The sequence below is a fragment of the Wyeomyia smithii genome, chromosome 2, assembly GCF_029784165.1.
Source record: "Wyeomyia smithii strain HCP4-BCI-WySm-NY-G18 chromosome 2, ASM2978416v1, whole genome shotgun sequence".
NCBI classification, from domain to species: Eukaryota; Metazoa; Arthropoda; class Insecta; order Diptera; family Culicidae; genus Wyeomyia; species Wyeomyia smithii.
The window spans coordinates 92066690-92085401 of record NC_073695.1 but is presented as its reverse complement, the minus strand read 5'-3'; the positions used below and the strand labels follow the sequence as shown (position 1 = coordinate 92085401).

General features: G+C 39.5%; 2 protein-coding genes across 3 annotated transcripts; one reads left to right on the top strand and one right to left on the bottom strand.

Moving 5' to 3' along the window:
- Positions 1-10440: 10440 nt before the first annotated feature.
- Positions 10441-13420, bottom strand: LOC129722670 (putative leucine-rich repeat-containing protein DDB_G0290503). 2 transcript variants are annotated; one of them, XM_055676310.1, is made up of 10 exons: positions 13071-13420; positions 12937-13015; positions 12716-12882; positions 12453-12504; positions 12308-12360; positions 12193-12244; positions 11939-12130; positions 11640-11680; positions 10967-11181; positions 10441-10902 (listed from the first exon to the last, which is right to left on the bottom strand). In XM_055676310.1, exons 1-10 carry the CDS (start codon positions 13308-13310, stop codon positions 10761-10763), a joined length of 1233 nt encoding a protein of 410 aa, XP_055532285.1. In that variant the 5' UTR covers positions 13311-13420; the 3' UTR covers positions 10441-10760. The 2 variants fall into 2 exon arrangements, with proteins under 2 accessions (XP_055532285.1, XP_055532287.1); XM_055676312.1 differs by having other exon boundaries at positions 10967-11166.
- A 3143-nt stretch (positions 13421-16563) lies between these two features.
- Positions 16564-17577, top strand: LOC129719754 (uncharacterized). Its single transcript, XM_055671154.1, has one exon. The coding sequence runs from the start codon at positions 16564-16566 to the stop codon at positions 17575-17577; it is 1014 nt and encodes a 337-aa protein (XP_055527129.1).
- The last annotated feature ends 1135 nt before the right edge of the window (positions 17578-18712 follow it).

Sequence of the window (18712 nt, the reverse complement as noted above, 5' to 3'; positions counted from 1 at the left end):
ACCTACATCCAACCCCTTGAACCATGCTTTCGTCGATACCTTAGGAAAAATGAATTGTAGCCACCGTCCCAGTTCATCTGTGTTCCATGATAATTGCCAACTGTTGAGTGTTCTCTGACGCAAAATGCTATAAAATTCATCATAAGCAATTGGTCTTACATAAATATCGCCATCAATAGCACCCACTTTAGCTAAAGCGTCAGCCTTATCATTGCCCGGAATGGAACAATGAGAAGGGACCCACGCTAAGGTAACCCGATAATTTTTATCTGTTAAAGCACTTAAAAACCGTCGTATTTCCCAGAGGAAATACGGGGTGTGCTTCACAGTCTTCATCGATCGCAGAGCCTCAATGGCACTGAGACTGTCTGTGAAGATGAAGTAGTGGTCTATGGGCAGGGTTTCGATGATCCCAAGAGAGTACTGAATAGCAGCAAGTTCTGCGACGTACACGGAAGCAGGAGCATTGAGTTTGTAGGAGGCGGTAAAATTTTCGTGGAAAACACCGAAGCCAGTGGACTCATCTAGATTAGATCCGTCAGTATAAAACATTTTATCACAACTCACATGCTTAAACCTATTTGAAAAAATCTTAGGGATCTCTTGTGGACGCAATTGATCCGGGATACCAATAATTTCTTCTTTCATGGTGGTGTCGAAGAATATAGCATTGTTAGAAGTATCTAAAGGTGCGACATTGAAGGGAACGTATGAAGAAGGGTTAATATCTTGAGCCATGTAGTCAAAATATAAAGTCATAAATCTGGTTTGGGATTGAAGGTCGACCAACCTCCGAAATTTTCAATTACTAATGTGTTCATGACCGTACATCGAATTAGTAACCGGTAAGAGAGATTCCAAAAACGATGTTTCCACGGAAGAATACCCGCTAGCACTTCAAGACTCATCGTATGGGTCGACTGCATGCAACCCAAGGCAATACGCAAACAACGATATTGTATTCTCTCTAATTTTATAATGTGCGTGTTCGCGGCGGAGCGAAAGCAGAAACAGCCGTGCTCAAGAACTGACAATATCGTTGTTTGGTATAACCTTAGAAGGTCTCCTGGGTGAGCACCCCACCAAGTTCCGGTAATCGTACGAAGAAAATTAATCCTCTGTTGGCATTTTTGTGTCAGATACCTAATATGACAAGCCCAGGAGCATTTAGAGTCGAACCAGACCCCGAGATATTTAGCGACTAAAACCTGAGTGATCGTTTTACCCGTTAGTAGGAGCTGCAGCTGAGCTGGGTTATGCTTCCTAGAAAAAACGACCAACTCAGTTTTCTCCGGAGAGAATTGATACCCAGCTTAAGAGCCCATTCAGACAAATTGTCTAAGGTATCTTGCAATGGTCCTTGCAGATCGCTAGCCTCGCTACCAGTAATGGATACAACGCTATCGTCTGCAAGTTGCCTTAGCGTGCATGAATTTGCAAGACATTCATCGATGTCATTGACGTAAAAATTATATAAGAGAGGACTTAGACATGAGCCCTGGGGAAGGCCCATGTAACTAATTCGGGAAGTTGTCGAATCGCCATGTGAGAAATACATATGCTTTTCTGACAACAAATTGAGCAAAAAGTTATTCAAATTTGGTGAAAATCCCTGCGAATGAAGTTTCGCGCTTAAAACTTCTACAGAGACAGAGTCAAAAGCCCCCTTAATATCCATGAACGCAGAAGCCATTTGCTCTTTTCGAGCAAAGGCTAGTTGAATTTCAGTAGAAAGCAACGCTAGGCAATCGTTCGTCCCTTTGCCCCGGCGAAAGCCAAATTGAGTATCTGAAAGTAACCCGTTTGTTTCGACCCATCTGTCTAACCGTAAGAGGATCATTTCCTCCATTAATTTCCGGAGGCAAGAGAGCATTGCAATCGGCCTATATGAATTGTGATCAGAGGCAGGTTTCCCGGGTTTCCGAATAGCAATGACTTTTACCTTCCTCCATACGGAACAATATTTAGCTCAAGAAACTTGTTGAACAAATTCAACAAGCGTCTTTTTGCAGAGTCGGGTAGGTTCTTCAACAGGTTGAATTTTATTCTATCTAACCCTGGAGCCTTATTGTTGCACGACAGGAGAGCCATTGAAAATTCCAACATCGAAAATGGAGGCTCTTCCGTAGTTACTTATAACGCGTCGCGAAAGGTTTTTTGTTCCGGTACAGAGTCCGGACAGACCTTTTTGGCAAAATCGAGTATCCAGCGATCTGAATACTCCTCACTTTCATTCGAAACGTCACGTATCTGCATGCGCCTGGCGGTATCCCAAAGAGTGCTCATCGCTGTTTCCCTCGACAACGCGTTTACGAACCGCCGCCAATACCCGCGTTTTTTCGCCTTTACTAAGCTCTTCATCTGCCTGCCCAGTGCCTCGTACTTTCGAAGCAGGTTGACCGTGCCGTACTCCCGGTAGTCCTTATACGCCGCGGACCTTCGCGCGTACAGCTCAGAGCACTCTTTGTCCCACCATTTGTTGGGAGGGCACTGTCTAATCGTTACCCCGGGTATCGGTTTCGTCTGAGCTTGAGTCGCGGCGTCGATTATCAAGCCAGCTAAGAATGCGTATTCTTCCTCCGGAGGAAGTTTCTCTTGAGTCTCGATAGATTGCGCTATGATAGACTCATAACGCTTCCAATCAATATTACGTGTAAGGACGTAGGAAATATTGATTGGGTTCGGGGGAGTTGAACCATTAGCAATTGATATAACGATTGGAAGATGATCACTACCGTGGGGATCGTTGATTACTTTCCACTGGCAATCTAACGCTAGTGATGTCGAGCAGAGGGATAGGTCAAGCACGCTTTCACGTGCTGGAGGATTAGGTACACGTGTCGCTTCCCCAGTATTCAAAACTGTCATATTGAAGTCGTCGATCAAGTTACAGATTAAAGAAGATCGGTTGTCGTCGTACAGCGACCCCCATAGCGAACAGTGAGAGTTAAAATCTCCCAAAATCAAAAAAGGTGCGGGAAGCAATTCTGCTATATCAAGGAGTTGCCTCTGTTCAATCCGCGCGGATGGGGGAATATATAACGAAACAAGGCAAAGGTCTTTTCCATTCATATTCGTTTGAATGGCAACAACTTCAATATTCGAGATCGAGGGGAGGTCGATTCTGAAAAAAGAATAGCACTTTTTGATCCCTAAAAGTACCCCTCCACCGTGTGAGTCTCGATCTCGACGAGAGATGTTGAAATCGTGGAAATTAAGTTGGTCATTTGAATTGAGAAAAGTTTCACAGAGCGCGAACGCATCACAATTGTATGTGTTTATCAAATGTGAAAATAAATCGAATTTGGGGATGATACTTCTGCAGTTCCACTGTAACACAGTGACAAAATTCCTAACCTCTCTCGACGTATTAGTCATCGAAAGATACGATAGCTGAAATGAGGGGTCAAGTTGCTGTGAGTTGCTTCAAATAGGTTTTAACTGTAGGGAGAAGGGCAAGAAGAATGTTTTGAAGGGGATCTGGTATGTTGAATGTTTTAAATATCCAGTCCACAATATCAGAGAATTTTATGAACCCTGTTTCTTTTATGTCTTCTGATCGAGAAATGGGTGCACGAGGGGTTTTTGGTGCCCCAGGAAGCGGTGGGTACTCCTGATTTGATTTGAAATTAAAACCGGGGGGCACTTGCTTCGGTTTTTCTTCACCGCTTCCTTTTTGTGTTGTCTTATTGGTCATTCCGCTAGGGGTTATCTTACGACCTTTGCGAGAAAGATTAGAAGAGTTGAGCATTCTCCTATTCCTTGATCCCTCTGGCAAGGCATAAGAACACCCTTCGTAGTTGATTTTAATTTTAAAAACAATTTTTCAAACTACAATGGATCAAAATAAAAAAAAGACAGTAATACTAATACTAATAACAATAGTAATAATGGTAATAATAATAATAATAATAATTATAATAATAATAACAATAATAATAATAATAATAATAATAATAATAATAATAATAATAATATTGATAGTAATAATATTAATAATAATGATAAAAATTCTAAAGTGAATACTTCACCGAACGTCTAAGTCACGACCTCACGGCTGATAGTAGGATCAATCGAGTGTCTCCGCAGAACAAACAATGACGATCCAGCTTCGTGTTGTGACACAGTGGCCGTATCTTACACTCGACCTTGTAGATGCCACTTGTAGTTGACTTCAAATCGCTCGATCGTATGGTGGTCCGTGCTGCTAGCGGGGTAACAGCGGTGCGGGAGAATTATTCTTGCTGATGTATCAGCTGCGTATCAGATCACTGGTGGGGTAGCCTGCCCCTACCAGTGTGCAGAAGATGTTTCTGCCGATATACTGCAGGCTATTGTTATCGCACACAAGAACTAATCGAAAAAAAAAACACCCGTACGATAACTCGTGTATTGTTATTTTGCGAATCAAACGGAGGTAAACAATTTGCGTCTAATCGAGACGAAGGCAAAACAACGAATGCGGTGGTGGGTTGAAGCCAGGGATGCCACATGTACAGATTAATCTGTATTTTACAGATTTTTGGCCGAAGTAACGGTACAGAATCTGCATATACAGATATACAGATTTTCGTCGAAATGTACAGAATTACAGATTTTTCGAAATTGACATTAATTTTTAAAAACAATCCAAATTTTATTTCATTAAATATTAAGCAAATTGAACATATTTTCAACTCCTCACACATTTTAAGCTGAAAATTTCGTTTATGTACCAAAAAACCCTAAAAAAAACAAAGTTCTTTATGTTTAAACAATACAGATTTTTTTTACAGATATTTTTGTTCCAGATACAGATGCTCAGATTTTTTCAAGGGAAAACACAGATTTAAATGTGGCAACCCTGGTTGAAGCTGACAAATTTTACAGTGCGCTTCGGGCAGCACGGCAGGTCAAAACTGGGTCAAAATCGAGCGAATAAAGAAGGGTTTTGACAGCAGTTAGTGCGCTTCCAGGTCAAAACGAGGTGAGCTGGTGGAATAAAGAAATTCGCTATTAGTCGACTTTGCGATAGCATTACACGAACTCGAACTATGTAAATAGCAAGTTAGTGCTTACACATTCTACACGCCACATGAAGAGACACTAATTTTAAAGATAATTTATTTTAACCCGACTCATATCTAAGCTGACCAACTCTTGAATGAAAGAAATCCGGACCATTCCGTCAATACTCAACCCCATTGGATAGTCAGTTAATAAAGCCAAACTTTTGTCAAACGTTATATCATTTATTTAAAGTTTGATGAAAACAGAAAAAATAAGAGATTAAAACCTGTTTCTAAAATGTAATCAGTTTTCCATCTTGCCGGAATGTATGCTTAGAATGTGTAGAGAATGTGTTTTTTGATAGCTGATTTTCCATCCGGGGCTGTACACTCAATATCACAATCTGTGCTTCCTTTTTTCAGGAAAGGAAATTCTTCCTTCAGGTGGTCGTTGAATGAACATTTTCTTCGGGCTCTGCCCATTTTACATAAAAATTGCAATTTTCTAAACGCCTCAGGAACAAAAACGTTTTTTTTCTTCTTCTGAAAACGCAAGTGGTGACTTAGAACTAAACCTGCTGACTCTTGCTTTTCGGGCGCGAAAAATACAGGCAAATATTTTTGACAATTCTTGCATCTCTTTTTCGGTTTTCGTAAATTGAACGAATGTCAACATTTAAACTTGAGAGGAACCCTTGGAAACTGCAACATTTTAACGAAAGATCGAATCTCTGCTATCAAATCCCCATAAAAAAAACTGAGGTGCATTTAAACTTGATCAAAAAGCGTTGGGAGTTAATTCTAGAATGTTTAATGTTAAAAGTCTGGGAAAAATCCGAACATTGCAAAAACTCCGGAAAAATTCCGGACAGAAATTCAATCCGGACACCACCTCTGAAAATCCGGACCGTCCGGAGAAAATCCGTACGGTTGGTCAGCTTACTCATATCCCACATCTGTAAATTACACAATTTGACTGTAAAAAAAACTATTTTTGATGTAAATACAATCAGAAATGTTCTTAGAAAACAGCGTAATCGTTTGCGAGGTTTTTCAAGAAAACATTTTGTTTATTTTATTTGTTACTGCATACGACTTTTTACATGCTTTTTGTTTTGCCACTGATCTTAGGGTACGATGCTGGCCTAACTAGTCAGTCGTCGTAGGTTCGTGTCTCGGCTCGAGAGTGACTGTTATAAGGCAATCCACGAGACAGCTGCGATCAGCTGATTTCAGTTTGTTTTCATCTTTTGACATCTTCAGGTTTGTACGAACGGTCGCAACTTGGATGCAATGCGAATCGAAAAGTGTGAAAAACAAAAGTTGTCCGATTGGTTGCTCTAGTATTGTGGGGCAATCCTTTACCCAACAATAGAACACCACTTTAGATTTACTTTCCAACACTCAAAGGTCTCGTGTTCGGTTGTTTTTTGGTTTTGCAACTTGAAAAACAACAACAGTAACAAACGTACAAGCAATGGAACGTCACCCGTGGATTGCCTTATTGTCTGCAGGTTCGTAGCGCTAGCCCTGCAATCGCCCCGGGCACTAAACAGCTGGCTGCTAAATCTGTGGCCAATAAACAAAAATACTTTGAATATTCTAAAGGCCAAAATAATTAGGTTGATTGGTGAAATGTTTCCGGCAAAGCTGTAGATGGTAGTTCTATTTAAAAAATTGATTGAAGATCTCAAAAAGCTAAGTTGCCAAATGTTACAACGTTGATTATTTGAACACGGAAGAAGATAAAATTTCTGAAGATTTTTTTTCGAAACCAGAACGATTTGTTTGATTGGTGCGGTGTTTTCGGCAAAATTCTTGGCAGTAGTTGAGTATTGAAAATATTCAAAATTAAACATTTCAAAGAGCTGATTTTTGAAAAATAATATATTTTTATAAGCTGCATAATGTAAACTGAACATTGATGATCATGGAGGAATGAAAAATAAAAATTCTTCAGAAAAAATCCTAATAAAACCGATTTCTGTCATTTTTGCAGTAATCGATTATAAAATCATTTGAGCACCCGTTCAAATGCAGCAAATTGTAATCCGATTGTTCAAACTATTGTACTATTGAAAATTGTTGAACATTGTCGAATTACAAATGTCGACTTTTGATTGGTCGCTTGCTGCCTTTCCATAAAAAGGACAACAGAATGGGGTACCTAGTTAGCCGGGAATGCACTCTTTGGGCTATATAAGAGCTTGTGTCTCCTCAAGCAAATCAGTTTACTAGCAGCAGGCAGTAGCAGCAGACATCAACACCGATGGCAGTAGGCGAGGCAGCGTGGATCAGCAGCGGGCAACAGCGGCGGTGGTAGTGGTTAGCTGCAGTTCCTACCTCTTTCAGTTCGGCTTCCCTTCGATCTGAGTTGGACCCCACCAGCGGTAATTCAATTCAGATATCGTTGGGTGAATACAACCCGAAATTGAAACAGACTCGCTCGCCAGGTGGTTTGAGAAGCCACCATCATTCAGCGTATGTATATATAGGGTGTGTGCTATATCTAGATAAACATTTTAAAAGGTCCTATCTGCTTTTATCGTTTTTCCGGAGCGTCTTTTTGTTTTGGTAATGGTTCAGATTTAGTAACTTTCCCGAGCGTGGTTTCCGTTCAGAAGGCTAAGGTGATCCCTCCACTATCAACTCGTGCGAATAACGTGGCATAAAAAGTGTTTAGTAAGTTGTGGTGATGAATGAAAGTGATCGATCAAAAAGTCGATCAAAGCAGTTAGGACCTTTCGAAATGTTTCTCTAGATATAGCGTGTGTGGCTAGCGTGCGTGGTTTACTATGTAGCGTGTGTGGCTTGCTATATAGCGTGCGTGGCTAGCTGTATAGCGTGTGTGTATGTTTATAGCGTGTATGCATGTCTGTAGCGCGTGTGTGCATGTTTATAGCGTATGTGGCACGCTATATAGGTGCGGGGTTTGCTATATAGCGTGTGCATGTCTATAGCGTGTGTGGCTTGCTAAATAGAGTGTGTGGTTAGTAGTATAGCGATCAACATTTTTATATATAACTGCAAATAAATTACCTCATGTTGAATTTAATTATCACTGTAAATCATTCAGAACGAAATAGAAAATTTGCCATGTTGAGAAAAATTATTCAGTTGTAAATAAATGGCATTAACCAACACAATCAACCATTTTTGACTTCAACTAAGCCTCAAAGTTTATCTGAAGAATTTTTGAACTAGTGAGCCTGAATCACAAAATTTTTCGCTCAAGTCTTACTATTTGCAGCAATCAATTGTAAAATTATCTACGCTATCGTAAAATGCAGAAAATTGTTATTTGAACTGTTATACTATAGATGGGGAATGCACTATTTGCCCTCGCCTATAGCCTCTTCGTAGCCACTGCCTAAATTAAGATATCTTTGTGCAACTTGATACGAAAGACAGCCTCAAAACAATTTAATTTCATTCTTGTTTTGGATACGACAGCAAGTGAAACCGCATAGCTGCACATAGCTTCTGCTGTTGTTCATTGTCGTTACCGGTGTCGGCTATAGAGGTAAACGTCATCTGGAGAAGAGAGACCATTTAATTAATTAACCCCAATTGAGAGTATTCCCAAACTTATTCCAAGACATACATTGACATAAGACAGGCTGTCGTATCCTACGTTAACTCTGCGGTCGTGTCTTATAAACAACCTCTTCAACTTTTTTTTATCAGCTTGACCATTTTGAGTGCTGAATGCAAACAAGTTGAAGATGTTGGCAGATGTCCAGAGTGATGCAACTTTGATGGACTAGCGAATCAAAATGCTGAAAAAGTTGTGAATTCACTTTCAAAAAATTTTGTATCTTTGTAACGCGTGACAAACGAAATACAGTTAAATCGCAGTGTTTTTCCTGAACGTAAAATAACATTATCTTTATTTGAGAAAAAAAAAACGCAAATCCATCCAAATCCAATATTTTTTTTTAACTTTTAGGTTAGGTAGTTTTATGTTCACCCTTAACTTCCCATGACTTTTTCCGATGATTTGAACAACGGAAAAAAATTGTACGCAAAGTGTTTTGTTTGTTGTTGTTCCCCTAACGGTGCTTTTATCATATTTTAAGAAGACAGGCAGCTCAAAATAGCTAACTCGATTATTGATTGCTTAATGGAAGGTTTGCAAATTTGAGAAAATCACAAAAATTATATTTACCCTGTGGAAAGGCAAAAGATGCATTTTATGTAACTAATCAACTGTTTGTGTAGAATGTCCCTAGCAAATTCGGTAAAACTGAGCGCTATTACTTCCATTTTAAGGTTCAACCGTCGATAGAACATAACCTAGTTACCGTTTTTGACAATCGGGAATTTCTTGCAATCATGCGGGAAAAAGTCGGGAAAAATGCGGGAACTCGAAAATGTAAAATGAGTGGCCACCCTACAAAACATTAAGGGACTTGCAGTTCCATGATCCGAGTTCCCAATCGTTTAACCGTTTTCGTTGCCTGGGTTTATGCCGATTGTTCCGGTCCGAATTTACATTGTTTGCTTCCTGTACTGATGATTTTTACGGCTGGCTTGTAAGGCATGCACCAACCCCCTGTCTCGCCGGAGGACCATCGTGTCAGCACTGTTTAGAGGCCCATGCTGACACCAGGACGTCGATCAGCCGCCCCTAACATGGAGAACAGACGCTGTTTTGAGCCGCATCATTTCGGTGAACAGACGCTCAGGTTGGCGAAGCATTCCCTCTACCGCCGGAATATGGTTAGCAAGCCAATGGTCGCGTCGGGTAGTCAAATTATGTCTTATATTGAGTAAAAGAGTCTCAGGAATCGATTGGTTGGTGTCTGAGTGACGTAAAATGTCAGCAACACATCAGCTTTGCCCCAATTCCCCTACAATACTAAAATAGGTTCTCTCGACGTTAGATTAACTTATTTGAAACCTGTTCAATGTAATATCAAGAGTGTAAACGATACTCCAAGATACAATAACAATTTGTCTTTATATGATCCTCCCCCTTTTGCGGGGAAGGAGTTACATTTTTGGCCAGGACCGGTCAAAACATAAAAATCTCGCTTCAGCTATGAGATGAAATCATCGCGTCTTCGATAAAGTTAAATGCGACACCCTCCCCGCAAAAAGAGGAGGATTATGTGAAGACAAATTGTTATTGTATCTTCAAGTATCGCTTACAGTCTTGATATTACATTAAACAGATTTCAAATAAGTTAATTTAAAGTCAAGATAAACCTTTTCTAGTATTGTAGGGGAATTGGGGCAAAATCGACATGTTGCTGACATTTAACGTAGATCAGACACCTACCAATCGATTTTGGAGACTTTTTTACTTAATATAAGATATAATTTGACTACCACTTTCAGATATTAGCGCGTAGTGCTAAGACATACCTACTCAATATTATTCTGCTTTGTAAAATATACTAAAACTATGCCGCAATAGTTCTGCCGCCTAACATTGACGAAAGAGAAACTCGTTTCATCGCATTTATTTACCTATTATCGCGGGCTACACTAAAGTCGTAATCGAGCTTTCGCGACATAGATTACTAATCTAAAGATATTTCATAAGTGCTTTATTTTAACCCTCTAGCGCCCAAGTTAATTTCTAAACGGGCTTCGGTAAAATCACTATGAATCATTTAAAACACTCTTTAAGTACATATTGAAGCTTTTCAAAACTTCGACTGAAGCCCGCCAAATGGTATTGGGCACTAGAGGGTTAAGTGTTCCCGAATAGCATTTCAGAAGGAATACTTTGTTCTCAAATGGCTTTTGTGAAATTAAACTGCATTATATCCCACAATTTTCGGTATGGATTTGTAAATCACCCAACTTTGCGAATTTGGTTCCACACAGAGGGCAGGTAAAATTAGATGCTACATTCGACGTAGAGTATACTGCAGTTGTATGTTCTGCTGTCTCCGAAGTGTTCCTGAAAATTTTAATTGAATTAGTACTAATCCTTACAATGATTGGAACATATTTTTCATTCAAACCTTTTCGGAAGTGCACTGAGCTCGCGATTTCTTTGCATAAGTTCTACATTCCGCAGCTCTAGTTGTGTATTTTTCTGAACCTGCGCCTGCAGGGTGCGGTGGAATTTAGTTTCAGACATTTGCTTTTCCTCCTCGAGTTGTTTTAACAGATCGGATAGTTTTGCTATTTCAGCCTGCTTGGTATCCAACGTACATTTATGCTGGAATGTAAAGAGCTGTGGAATTTGGTTTGTTGTTAGCAGTGGTGGGCACTATTCTGCTGATTCGCTAATCGCTAATTAGCGACGCTAATATTCAGTTAGCGGTTTAGCGATTTCGCTAATTTTTGAGCTGGTGAGCAAAACTGATGGCGTCGCTAAAATTTTGGTCTTCGGAACGCTAATCGCTAATTCGCCAAATTTTGTAGAGAAGCGACTATTTAGAAAAACTGTGAATTGCTGATGGCGTACGTAAATTGCTTCAAAAGCTGAACATACTCTACTGCGAAAGTTACTTTTGGAACGTATGTTTCATTCAAATAACTTTCAAGTCTATAATATAGCGATATGACTATTTACATATTAATAATTTAGCGATTAGCGAGAGTTCCGCTAATGTGGGTTTAGCGTTTAGCGATTATCGAGCTATATTTTCCGGTTAGCGGTGCCCACCACTGGTTAGTGATAACTCTTACCTCGGCTTGTTCTTTCTGAGTCCGACTAACGAAAGCATCATCTTGTTAAAGACGGAATGGATGAAATAGTAACATATTAAATATGTTGAATGAAATAGTAACATAATAAAATTAATGTGAATGTTCTTGATGAAAACCAGTATCTTCAAAATCAAAGGTTTCAAAATAAAATTTCACCTGGTCAATGCTTTTTTGTTTTGCTTAACATGTGTTTTGCTTAACAGCAAGCTTCTTTTGTTATGGTAGAGACTTAAAAATAAAACAAAGGCTAATAATTCGAAATAAAACGAATAACTTACACTTCTGCTGTAGTTCTGCAACTTGCTTCCGCAGTTCCGCTGAATTATTTGTGCTCTTTTCGAGTTGCTTCTCCAGTGTGTTTATTTCGTTTTGTGCAGAAGAATTTTGGTTTTGTAGTTGTTTCAATTCAGTTTGCAGCTCATCATTATGGGCTTCTTGCTCTGCTAGTTTGGCTTTAAGAGTGCTATTATCTGTGGGTTTCATGATACTAGTAAACTGTATAGAAGTTGAAAACCTTGCTTCATAAACTTACCACTTAATAGCTGTGAAATATTTGAGTCTGATTTGCTGACCTTGAGCTGCAGCTAAATAAAAAAAGACATGTTATATTTGCTTCAGCTACCTACGTATTGACATTTCAAAATTACATCATCCATTTCAGTAGTTTTCTGAGTAAGTTTTGTCTTCATATCCGAATATGCTACAATGTAAACGATACAATTCAAATGATAAAATGATCATTTTTGTTGAATTTTCATAGTTGTTAATCTTAATGCTTGAACTAGTACTCACCTGCAACAATTTTTGTAAACATAGCTTCCAGACGTTTGTTCTCTTTTTGCAACTAAAAAATAAATTAATTAGGTACCCAAAAATCATATTTAGTGGTTGTCGTTAACGATTTTGCCTTAAAACAAATTTAAACACATTTTTTAACGAAAATCATTTAAATGATTCTACGGATGTGGATTTGTAAACGAAAAACGACCAAACTCTATTTTAAAACTAAACGTTTTAAGACTAAAAGGTTTACGATTGTGATCGAAGCCCCGTACTGCTTTGATCCTGGCCAAATCGGCTCGTTGCTTTGACTGTTCAGGTGTAGGCTTCCCAACATTTTCTTGTTTGGAATTTTCTTGTTCGTTCGATCCCTTGTTGGCATTTCCCTTATTAGCTAAGTTCAGATCAAGGTTAACCTTCAAGTTGAGATTGAATCTGGAAACTGCTTTCAGTGGATGAATATCGGTAAGAGGTAGCAATGTATGGCTTAACGTACCAATAGGATTGACAGCTGCCCGCAAAGCTCGTGATATCCATTTGGCATAACGCTGCTGCTTTTTATCCTCGCAATTAACCTTTAAAAAAATCTTTACTATCTAGATTTTATAAACTTTAACAGTGAAATTTAACCTTAACAGATACTCCTTTGTCATTGTTATTGCGCTTTTCTTGCTTTTCACTTGATCGGCTGGATTTTCCGTCACTCTCTTCATCTTTTTGTTGCACATCATCGTCATCGGCGTCGCTTGGAATGTCGTCCGGAACTTCCTCTTCGTCCAGATCATCGTCATCATCTAGAAAAATCTCCTGGATTTCCATCGCTTCGGCACAGATCGTTTCCATCCGAGATAACATTGCATTTCGAGCCATTATAACTTAGATACCTTTTTTTTATGATTCTTTAACAGAATTTTATATTGAAATTATATGCTCAATTATTTTGCGTGCCGAATGTTTCACTTTCGACCTAAGCCGCAGGAAAAATATCACTATGACACGATTGCGCGTGAGCATGCGCGTTATACTTAAGTGCCTAGGTAATTTAAAAAAATGAGTACATCCAAATAACGTGTGTTTCGAGGAAGCTATAATAGTCATTTCAAGTTTCGATTGTTGTTTCGGAGTTCTTAAGAAACCAAAACAGCTTTCTTCCAACAAAAAACGTTTACATTTAAACCAATTATAAAACATTTGAAAGCAAAAAACTTAAATTAATCCACCTAGCGGTCAGACCCAGCCTCTCTCATTCAAACTTGTTATTTGTAAAATAGATTTACATGAACGTTTCAATCCAATAAATGTATATTCACTCTTTAGGTTCTAAAAAATTGATGTTGTAATCTATACATATAAAATTGCAGTCCGATCTGTCTGTCTGTCTGTCCGATCCATATAGGCTCGAAAACTACCGAACCGATAGACGTGAAAATTTGTATGTAGGGGTTTATGGTGCCGATAAAGGTTCCTATGATAGTTTGAGACCCCTTCCTCTTCTGGAAGGGAGGGGTCCCATACTAAAGAAACATAAATTTCTGCACAACTCAAGAACAAACCAAGCAAGTGAAACCGAATTTGGCATGAGGATGTTTTAAGGGGTAACAAATATGTCCATAATAGATGGACGTCCTTCTTTTTTCCTGGAAGGAAGGGGTTCCATACAAATGAAACATAAATTTCTGCACATCTCGAGAACTAATCAACTAAATGAAACCAAATTTGGCAGGTGGATATTTTTAGAGGTAACAAATATGTGCATAATGGTTTGATACCCCTCCCTTTTCTATAAGCGAGGAGTCCCATACAAATGAAACACAAATTTCGCACAGCTGAAGAACCAATCAAGAAAATACAACCAAATTTGGTATGAGAGTGTTTTTAGAGGTAACAAATATGTCCATAATGGTTCGACGCCCCTCCCTCATCTGGAAGCACATGTTTCTGCCCAAATTTCTGCACATCTCGCGAACTAATCAACTAAATGGAACCATATTTGGTATGCGAATGTTTTTAGTGGTAACAAAAATGTTCCATAATCAACCTAAGGCAACATGTTGGATTGTAAGATGGCCACGTCCGGTTTCTGGAAAACAGCCAAAAATGGCCGATTTCCACCCAATATAATAATATCCGGATCTATAATGATATACAGGAGCTCAAATCGACCACAGATACCATTTTGAATTCTAAGATGGCGACTTCCGGTTTCTGGAAAACAGCTGAAAATGACCAAATACCACCCAATATGAGTATCTCCGGAGCCAGAATGTTGCAAGAAGCTAGAAATGGACCTTAGACACCATTATGAATTGTAGGATGGCAACTTCTGGTTTCTGGAAAACAGCCAAAAATGGCCGATTTCCGTCTAACATGAGTATCTCCGGATCTAGAATGATGCACAGCAGCTGAAATCGACCACAGAATCCATTTTGGGTTCTTGGTTGGCGACTTCTGGTTCCTGGGAAACAGCCGAGAATAATCGAATAACACCCAATACGGGTGTTTCTTCAACCAGAATGACACTCAGAGGCCAGAAATTATCCTAAATACCATTTTGAAATCCAAGACGGCGACTTCCGGTTTGTGAAAAACAGCCTAAAATAATCAAATACCATCCAATAAGAGTGTCTCTGGAACCAGAATGATGCAATGAGCTAACAATTGACGTCAGGTACCATTTTGAATGGCTTAATGGCAACTTCTAGGAAACAGTCGAAAATGACCGAATAATACTCAAATATAATAATACACATTGACCCTGGACACCATTTTGAATTTAGAGACGACCACTTTTAGTGTCTGGAAAACAACCAAAATAACTACAGTGAAACCTCCAGGAGTCGATATCGAAGGGACCATCGACTCAAGGAAATATCGACTCATAGAATAAATTTTTAAAGACGTCAATTATTCATACAATAGATTGCATAGAGTTGTGTACACTATTTTTTGTTCTTTTAAACTCAAGATATCAATTAATTTTATTATCAACAGTAGTCTAGAGTCAATACATGTTGCTTCGCGAATCGATCCGGACCGATTGTTTCCGATATAGCTGCGAATTTGTTTAATATTGATAAGGATTTTAATTTATGATAATGGCTGATCATTTAAAATCACAATAATTCAAAAATGGCAATTATATGTGTAGTATAGTAATCAGCCTATGTAGATGTAATATCCTATGATTCATGTGTGTGAGTAAAAGGCTAAGGTGAGAGAGTACACATAATAAAGGGAGTAGTGATTTAGACAGCAATCGGTAACGACGTGTTTGATTTCCTCTCTGACTGACCTCGATACTACATTTGGCGACGAGGATTTAAAATGGCGAATTCATTTGGTGAGTATAGGAAAAAAAAGGTGTACAAATTTATAATATCACGACATAATGATAATGAAATGGATCAGTCGCTTGAATGCGGTAAAAAATTGAGTCTGACTCCATTCTGCGTAATAGCAGGAAACGTATATGAAATGGATCAGTCGCTTGAATGCGGTAAAATTGAGTCTGATTCCATTCTGCGTAGAGGCAGGAAATTGAGTCGAAATAGAACTGTCGCTTAAATGCGGAAAATTGGAAGTCTAGTTCTCTTCTGCAAAATAGCAGGAAAATGTCAAGACGGAACCATCGCTCAAATGTGAACGGGATAATAATGCCTGAAATAGACGGCGGAAAAAAAATGAGATTAATTTCCAACGCCAGTGAGACTTCAAGATAGAAGGAAAAAAAAAATGGCTTTGCATATGACGGTAACCAGTCCATTCTGCAAAGGCAGAGAGTGTGTGTATGATGAACATTAAATATAATCGTCGAAAAATGGCAGGAGAGTGAGCGAGCGACGGAGTTGAAATCGTGAGAGAGACAAAAGAAAAAGTACAGTTCTACAACTACCACCACGCTGAACGAGGCAAGCGGTTTTTTTTTTATTCTTGTTTCTCTCTGAGACTGATGTCAAAACCTTCGTTTCGGTTCAACTCGGCTACCAGTGATGTTTTGTACTACTCTTCACTGCTCTCCATTCTCGCCCACACTCACCAGTATCGTCGATTTAAGAAAAAAAAAAAAGTTTGGGATGTGTACAGAGCGGTAATTCTTGTCTATGTGTTTTTATTATTTACAGACATGATCCGCTCTCTTGGATTGCAATTGCAAGCTTTCGATTACGCAACTCATACCGACGACGTTGGTATCGAGTGGCGTAAATGGTTGAAGTCGTTTGAAACGATGGCACGAGCGAGCCGAATCAACGACGATGAGTGGAAAAAAGACTTACTGTTGCATTACGCCGGCTCGACAGTTCAGCAGCTCTTCGATACGTTGCCAGACTTGCCGGGCGATGACATGCGCGGCCCGTTGATAAACGTAAACAATTATACACCGAACATGACGTGCTACGAAGAGGCGGTTGGAAAGCTGAATGCATTTTTCCTTCCTAAGGAAAACTCGACTTACGAACGACACTTATTACGCCAAATAAAACAGAAGGCTGAGGAAAGTATTGATGCATTCACAATTCGATTGCGTGTCCAAGCCGAGCGGTGTGGCTTCGGCGATAGAGTCGAGGAAAATGTGAAAAATCAAATCATCGAAAATTGCCAGTCGGCCGCTTTACGTAGAGAGCTACTTAAACGGGGCGATGCTGACTTACAGGAAGTTTTGAAAATAGCGAAAATTTTCGAGACGGTGGCCTTTCAAGAAAAATCTTCCAACAGAGAAGCTCTAAAACCCCAACCTAATGAAGTGAACAAAATTGAAGTAAAATCATCCTACGGTTACAAAAAGCGCTCTACGGAAACGACGCAAGTGGAATGTCATCGATGTGGATATTTTGGACACATGGCACGGGATGAAAAGTGCCCGGCGAAGGGTAAATCATGCAATAAGTGTAATGGACGTGATCACTTCGCGAGAAAGTGCCGCAAACGGAAGCATTCGATGCCACCCGTTGTTAAGCGTAATGTTATCTCGAAGGTGGCTGACAGTGTCAATGATGAGGCCAGGAATCAAGGTTCCAGTACGGTTAACCAAATTGTCAATACTGAGACGGAATATGTATTTAACGTGACGACCACCGACAACGATGGCGAAGTGCAATGTGAAATAGGAGGTGTTACTGTTTCAGCGGTAATCGACTAGGGTTCAAAGTTTAATCTGTTGAGCGAAGTCATTTGGGAGCAAATGAAGTTCAAAAAGGTGGTTGTTAGTAACCAGACACGGGAAGTATCCAAGATCTTTAAAGTTTATGGCGGACAGGAATTGTCAGTGCTCGGAGCTTTTACTGCTACCCTCAAAGTGGGTGAACGGATCACTTCGGCTGTGTTTTATGTGGTGAAAGGAAGTGGAAAGATCCTGATTGGTCGCGATACGGCAACGGTTATGGAAATCTTGAAAATAGATGCTACGATCAATGAGATTGATGCAAAAGACAAAACCAGTTCTTTAGGCACCATTAAGGACGGGATCATCGATATCCCCGTCAAGACAGATGTTGTACCAGTCATCCAGCCATATCGACGCATTCATGTCGCATTAGAAAAACTGGTGGATACTAAACTTGATGAATTGCTGAGCAAAGGAATTATCGAAAAAGTGAACGAACCTTCCAAATGGGTTTCTCCGGTTGTCGTCGTTCCTAAAGGAGACGACGTGCGCATATGCGTCGACATGCGGCGGGCTAATGAAGCGGTGGAGAGGGAGAATCATCCATTGCCGACGATTGAGGATTTTCTTCCGGATCTCGCAAAGGCAAAAGTTTTCTCAAGACTTGATGTAGAGAACGCTTTTCATCAGGTAGGCTAACGACGATTAATTGAAATCAAATTGACAGTGTTTCTAAATCGCGCGATGTGAAGACTTAAGATTTACGTTAGGGAGAAATGAGTTTCAAACATTTACTAAATATAGGAAAGTTTTATTTGGATACAAAAAAAAAAAAATAGAGACGTGGCCAACTGTCAATTTGGTGTAAATTCTCAATGAATAAAAACGATTCTTGGAAACATTGAGTTTTATTTTTAGGTGGAAATATCCCCAAGGTCCAGAGAAATAACAACTTTTATCACACGCAGAGGCTTATACAGGTATACTCGCCTAATGTTTGGCATCAGTTGCGCCCCTGAGCTATTCCAGAAAATTATGGAACAGGTCTTGAGTGGGTGTGAAGGTTGCGTAAACTTCATCGACGATGTAATCGTACACGGATCTGACAGATAGGAACACGATACACGTTTGGAAAAGGTACAACGTAAACTACGAGAGATGAATGTTAAGC

Excerpts from the sequence above, each read along its gene's own strand:
- LOC129719754 (XM_055671154.1), top strand. The coding sequence starts at position 16,564 with ATGATCCGCTCTCTTGGATTGCAATTGCAAGCTTTCGATTACGCAACT.
- LOC129722670 (XM_055676310.1), bottom strand. The coding sequence starts at position 13,310 with ATGGCTCGAAATGCAATGTTATCTCGGATGGAAACGATCTGTGCCGAA. Across the intron at positions 12,883-12,936 it reads GGCAGCTGTCAATCCTATTG|TTTCCAGATTCAATCTCAAC; the intron begins GTACGTTAAGCC and ends CACTGAAAGCAG. Across the intron at positions 11,681-11,938 it reads TGCAGAACTACAGCAGAAGT|ATGATGCTTTCGTTAGTCGG; the intron begins GTAAGTTATTCG and ends GTCTTTAACAAG.